The sequence below is a fragment of the Hyaena hyaena genome, unplaced genomic scaffold (assembly GCF_003009895.1).
Source record: "Hyaena hyaena isolate Hyena2069 unplaced genomic scaffold, ASM300989v1 scaffold_779, whole genome shotgun sequence".
Lineage (NCBI taxonomy): Eukaryota > Metazoa > Chordata > Mammalia > Carnivora > Hyaenidae > Hyaena > Hyaena hyaena.
Genome location: NW_024081413.1, coordinates 253,142 through 259,376, shown reverse-complemented (window position 1 = coordinate 259,376; position 6,235 = coordinate 253,142). Strand labels below are relative to the sequence as shown.

Here is a 6,235-nt window from a genome sequence, read left to right as displayed (position 1 = left end):
TGCTTTTATGAAAGGTTTATTCCTAGTGCTAGGTCCCAATCTTCCAGGGCTCTAAGCACAATTAAACTGGGTGGGTAGGTGAGGGGAAGCCCATTCAGATGCAGGGCTAGAAATGGGGCTCCCCATTATCCCCACCCCTTTGGTCCCAGTCCCCTCCTCTGCAATGGGGACGCATAGAGGAGGGACAAAGGGTATTGGAGGCAACATCATTGGCCCTGGGGAGCCCAAGAAGAGCTGCCATTGGCTGACAGGGCCTTTTGAGGCTCTGCCATTGGTCAGGGGGCACACCCCAGGAGCTGGGGATAGGCCTGAGGAGTAATGCCATTGGCCAGGGAGTGGTTTTGTCATAGCCTTTGGCTTTGGAGTGGAAGGAAAAGATCTGGGAATGAAGCCCAGTGGCCAGGAAGATAAAGGACAGGGCAGCAGCTGCTGGGCCTGCAGGCCCCCTCCCTACCACAGCAGTTTGGGCAAAACTGGTGTGAGGCCCCAGCCAGGGAAAAGGAACCCAAGCCAGAGGGCTGGTGGCAAGGGATGTCCCATGTCCAATCTCTCCCACCCTGGGACTGCCTCTCCCAATGTCCTTGATAGCCAGGTTTGGCTAGGAGCAGCTCACTGCTCCTCTAGCCAGGAGGGCTTCTCAGCGCCTGGAGGCCGCAGCTTGATGTTGAACTGCTGCAGGGTCTGCTCCAGTTGTTTCTGGTTCCCAGCAAAGTAGGCTGACACGGCATTGTGGAAGAGCAGCAGCTGCTTGTGCATCACCTTGATCTGGGGGTCCAGCAGGGTCAGCTGAGACTGGACTCAGATGCCCTTCTTGAGCCTGAGCCCAGACCAGGGGTACATGGATTCTGCTCTGATGATGCTTTTAGGGTGGGGGCTGAACTCCACTAATGGAATCAAAGGATAAGGGCAATCTGATGGGAGAAAGCTGACTTGATTTGCTGGGCCTGGCGTTCTGGTACCCCAGCCCAGGGTTGGGGGCGATTTTTCCCAGTTATGTTCCTGGGATCAGCAATGAAATACTCCAATAGAAAAGGGTCAGGGATTGGAGGGTGGGTGACTGAAAAGGTCCAGGAGGTGAAGGGGCTGGGGGAAAGATCTCACTTCTTAGCCAGGCTGCATTTCCCCATCCAGTGATGGGGAGGGTTTTAGGGGTAGGTCAGTGTTACAGATGGGGAAGTGGACTGGGGTCAAAGGGGTGGGGTTGGCACCTTGTTTTCTTCCAGGAACTTGAGCTTGATGGCCACATCTCCCCGCAGCTTCTCATATTTGTCCCGATGGGCCTGGAAAGTGGCTTGGGCGCTCTCGAGTCGACCACGCGTCCCTGCATCCCGAGGGCCTAGGCTCAGCTCCTCTAAGTCTGTTCGGTAGGCATCATATTCCAGTCTGGGGAAGGGGTGATACAGGCTGGTCTCCACCCCTGTGTCACACATACTCTTCCTTTCCTTCCTCAATTCTTATAACCCCAAAGCTCAAACTTCCACCCATGCCAGCCAACTCCCAAAACCCTGGGCCCTGCTGATGCCCACACCTGGCAGCCTCATACTGTTTGACAGTCATGAGCGTGTCTTCCATGGTCTTGGTGACCAACGTGTTGATGCTAGAGACAAAGAAGTTCACAGCCCCTAGCAGTGTCTCTCCATTCTTGCACAGCAGCTTCTGTGTCTCTGCATTGTAGCCAAATTCCTCCTGAAGGCAGAAGAGGAGGACAGCCTTGAGTAACAGTTCCTACCTGAATCAAGCTGTAGGGCCCTCATTCCCCTCCTCCCCAGGGAGGAAACAGCCATTGAAACTGGAATAACAAAGGACTGCCTCCAGCAAGGCTCTCTCTTAGCCAGAAAGTTGGTGGGACCACCCAGAGATGCCTAGGGTAGGAATGTGGGAGTGGGATTCTCAGATAAGTTCACAGGACTAGAATAAGGAAAGCTAGTGCAGCAGGCAAGGGAAGGGCTCTGATTAGGCCGAGCACTGATGCAGAAAAGGGTTACTTGTGAGGCATCTAGTGTGTCGTCTCCCCCACCCCTCCAACTTCTGAACCTCTGTACAAACCCTTAGGCTGCCTCCACAGGTGAGTGCTGCCGGGGGTAGGGCTGGGCCCACCCTGGAGGGGTTCTCCCTCTGGGCTGCAGGAGGGAGGGAGGGAGGGAGGCTGAGGGCTGACTGCCTGGGAGGGCCCGGGCCCAGTCCCCCCACCCTCTTTGGCCTGACCAAGGCACCTGAAGCTCTGGGGACTTCTGGCTGAGGTCAGCAAAGGCGTCACCTAGTGCATGCTGAGTCTGCAGCAGGCTGTAGAGGTGAGCTGTCAGTGCCCGGCCCAGCTGCAGGACACTCTCATACTTGCGCTTCGTCTCACGCAGCAGCTCAATCTGCAGCTCCAGCTCCAGGTCCACGGTCCGGGAGCCTCGGCCAAATCGTTCTGATAACAGCTGCTTTGTGCACTGATTGGGAAATGGGGGAATAGGTCAGAGACCTGCCCCCCACCCCCCACCCCTGCCCCTCCAAACTGGTATCTACCCTAGCATCCCCAGGCTCCTAGTCTCAGCCGTAGATGGAATAGTGGAATCCAGATGGGAAAAGGGTAGCCAGGGGGAGTTTGGGGAAAGGGAAAGGTGCTTAAATCCCACCTTATATGTATTGATGCCCCATTTCTTGACGATGTCAAACTTCTCTCCAGCGATGCCCCGAGCCACCTCATCTCCAGGGCCAGCAGGAGTGGTACTGTGAGATGGATGGCGGCCAGACCCTAAAGGACCAAGTTCTCTGACACCAGCCTCTCTCAGATATAATCAAATGTCTCTGTGGCTCCACCCATACCTCCCACCCAGCATATGAAAATTACTTCCCTGAAGTAGCAGAAACTACAGACAATGAGATTCTCCTACTCACTAGGAAGAACTCATACCTTGTCCCCTGAGACCCAAACCCCAATATACATCTGGCCTCCTTCTGAGGTGGTGATGGGGGCTGGAGTGGGGGAGAGAGTTGCTGGTGTATGGGGACAGAGGAAACTGAAAAAAATACATTGAATATGGGGTGGCAGGTCAAGGATGGTGGATCACTAACATTCCCATGTGGAACCCTAGTCAGTGTGAGATTCAGGGACTTTTGCTCCTCTAAGCTTTAGAGTCTAAGTAAAACTCTAAGAAGCTTCAGAGTTCCAAATCAGGCTCAAGCTCTAGAGCATGGAGAATTTCTGTGAAACAAGAGTTCTTAACATGATTCAGGTGGTGGTAGCAGAGAAAGGACACATTGACACATGTAGGGGCTAAGTGGCAAGTGGGAGCAGCTGGACAACCCTGGGCACTAGCTTTGGGCTGAGGACAGTCCATATGGTTCATACTAGCACAAGTTCCCAAGATCTCCAGACATAATTCAAGCTTTCTTTGACATATCCTATACTCCCCAGAATCATTCCTCTCTCTCTCTGCACTAAAGCTTCCTGTCCTGTTCTGATCATTCATACCTGTGGGGATAAGTCCATCACCAGAGCCCCCATAGCCACCAGACACAATGCTGGTTTCATTGAGGTTGGGTCCCGACACCATCACCTGCTGGAGGTCCTATAGGCCAGAGAAGAGGGGGGCTTCAGGAACATAGGGGCAGCTGAAGCATTTAGGGGGTCAGAACAAGCTTGGATTGAAGCATCACAGAGAGAGCACACAAGGGAAGTCTGCATAGAATCAGAACGAAGATTTGTAAAAAGATTAGAGGGAGTTGGAGAAGTTAGGGGAAGGCTATTGGAATGGGGTGAGAGCCCAGGGCTTATGATTTGGGATTCCTAAACTGAAAGAATATGGAGAAGAATCAAACAGAAGCACCTGTTCCAGCCCATCATCCTCAGGAAGCTGCCCCGCTTCACCGTTCCCATGGATGGGGATCTCCATCGTGGCTGCCTTCCCTAGGATCCCGTCCGTCATGGCTAGGGAAGGGATTGGAGTCAAAGTCTCCACCCCAGCGCCCTGCAAAGCCCAACAGAGACAGTTCTGGAAACTGGCCAGTACTCCAGAAAGAAAGGTCTCCTTGCCATTTCAGAAGTTTTAGAGGTTGTCCTAGGACTTGAGTATTCTGGGGTTCAGCCACCACTCCTTTCTTCTCATGGATATGTATTTTTCCTCTCCAAGGCACATTATTTTTACACATGCACACCAAAGCCCCAAGTGTCTTCTCGTGAACCCTCAACCCCACCAGGGCTCCAGTGTTCATTCATGCATTCAGTCATTCGACAGACACTTAATGAGTGCCTACTATGTGTCATGCATTATTTGAGGTGACAGCAGTGACCAAGAGAGATAAAGTGTGTGCTGTCTTGGAGCTTATCCCCATGCATCTGTTTCCCCTCATCAGATTAACCCCTTTCCAAGGCTCAAGAGCCTACTCCTCCCATCCAGGTATGTTTTTCTTTGCTTGGCCTTTCACACTCCTGTAGTGTTTCTTCCCCTTTTCTTCAGGTGGTCTCCTCCTCCTCCATCTCATGCACCTCCTCTTCCTCGGGCCCTCCCCCCCAAGGCCTTAGTTGAAGCAGTTGGTGTATGTTCCCGGCCTCTGGGAAAAGCCTCTTTTTTCCAGGACATAGGTGATCCCTTCCAAAGTCAGTTATGTCCCCCAGGTGTGTGAGTCCCCGCCCCCCCTACACCTGGGCATCAGGTGTGTCCTCATCCTTCCCCAGAGCTCAGTGGCATCTTTCCCTCAGGGCAGGTTCGTGCGTTCAACTTCCCCTCGCCCAAGTATGTCCTTCTCACCTCCGGCCGGGCCGCTCTTCCCCTTAGGGCGCCAGGCCCGGGCCGCGCGAGGACCTCGGGCTCCAGTTCCCGTCGCGATCCTAGCAGCAGGTCAGGGATTCGGTGGAAGTGACGTCCCCTCCCGGGCAGAAGAAGCCGGCCACGTCGCAGATTATAAGGGCGGAAATGATGTTAAAGCCGGGGGTAGGGCGATCTTTGAGCCAACCCCTCAGTCCCTGTGGAAGGAGGAAAGATCACTTCCGGGGCGTTACCAAGAAGCTGTGGAGAAGTGACGTAGGGTGCGCCGGTGGCGCGATGGAGGCACAGCAGCAGCAGCAACAGCAGCTGAGAAACGTGAGTGTGCCCTAAGTTGCTGCAGGGTCATAAGTTCAGTCAGCATCCGTGTACGTTTGGCTGGAGATCTGAGGGCTGGGAACGTCGGACTGCGGCGCGGGGCCCTGTGAAATCTCGGAAGACGCGGCCTCGAGTTAACCCCTTATCGCTGAGTTCTTTGTCCCCTTTTCTCTTAGTTGCGGGATTTCCTGTTGGTCTACAATCGGATGACGGAACTCTGCTTCCAGCGCTGCGTGCCCAGCCTGCACCACCGAGCTCTGGATGCTGAGGAGGTTAGGCGGGGAGCTCAGTAGGGAGGTGCGCCGAAGACTGTTCCCAACCGCCACTCCCCGTACCTCTGTCCCTGGCCTTTCCACGACCCTCACCCCTAGGCTAGGGATGGGAAGGAAAGAGACGGACCCGAGAGGACACCTTTGGCCTCTGCTTCACCCTGTCTTCCTTCCAGGAGGCCTGTTTGCACAGCTGTGCTGGAAAGCTGATCCATTCCAACCACCGCCTCATGGCCGCTTACGTGCAGCTCATGCCTGCCCTGGTACAGCGCCGCATCGCAGACTACGAGACTGCCTCAGCTGGGCCAGGTGTTGCTGCTGAACAGCCCGGAACCTCGCCGTCAGGCAGCTAGCCCTCCCCAGCCCCGGGAAGGGAGGCACTGGATGGACCCTCAAATTGAAGGAGCCAGTGAACCTTGGGCTGGATGCAGCCTTTATGTAGAGTGAGGGATTGCCTGAGAGCTGGGTGCTATTGCTCCTTTCCCTGGAGCCAATAAACCCGCTTTTACTCTGTTTGGTTTATGTTCTGGGCAGGCGGCTTTGCCTACTTTATTGGCACCATCCTTTTCTGTCCGTTATTGCATATCTGCTGGCCTTAGCCCTGTCAGTGGAAAAATTGCCTTCTATGTGTAGAAGATTCCCGGGCACCTGGTTAAAGCAAGGTCTGTAGGTACAATTTTAATGTTGGTAATAGCAACAGGAAGTTGGTTCCTGCCCAGATGACAGGGAAAATGAGAGCTTTTTCTAGCTGTCCTTCACTTAAATCTGTCTGACTTAAATGGCTCATTTGTGAGCCAGATATGCATTCATTCATAACTATTTTTTCATGGACTCTATCTTACAAGAAGAAATTCAGCTAAATTTAGGGCAAGGAGGAGATATTTAAGGACAATAGAT

The 6,235-nt window shown here is 53.8% G+C and overlaps 2 protein-coding genes across 3 annotated transcripts; one reads left to right on the top strand and one right to left on the bottom strand.

Moving 5' to 3' along the window:
• ARFIP2 (ADP ribosylation factor interacting protein 2) lies at nt 1-4,880 on the bottom strand. Of its 2 annotated transcripts, none has more exons than XM_039218862.1 (8): nt 4,737-4,880; nt 3,816-3,956; nt 3,461-3,557; nt 2,622-2,740; nt 2,214-2,435; nt 1,529-1,686; nt 1,209-1,383; nt 1-817 (listed from the first exon to the last, which is right to left on the bottom strand). In XM_039218862.1, exons 2-8 carry the CDS (start codon nt 3,912-3,914, stop codon nt 638-640), a joined length of 1,050 nt encoding a protein of 349 aa, XP_039074793.1. In that variant the 5' UTR covers nt 3,915-3,956; nt 4,737-4,880; the 3' UTR covers nt 1-637. The 2 variants fall into 2 exon arrangements, with proteins under 2 accessions (XP_039074793.1, XP_039074794.1); XM_039218863.1 differs by having other exon boundaries at nt 1-765.
• Nucleotides 4,881-4,993: 113 nt separating this feature from the next.
• TIMM10B (translocase of inner mitochondrial membrane 10B) lies at nt 4,994-5,851 on the top strand. The gene is made up of 3 exons (XM_039218812.1): nt 4,994-5,069; nt 5,246-5,341; nt 5,515-5,851. The coding sequence occupies exons 1-3, from the start codon at nt 5,031-5,033 to the stop codon at nt 5,689-5,691; spliced, it is 312 nt and encodes a 103-aa protein (XP_039074743.1). The 5' UTR covers nt 4,994-5,030; the 3' UTR covers nt 5,692-5,851.
• The last annotated feature ends 384 nt before the right edge of the window (nt 5,852-6,235 follow it).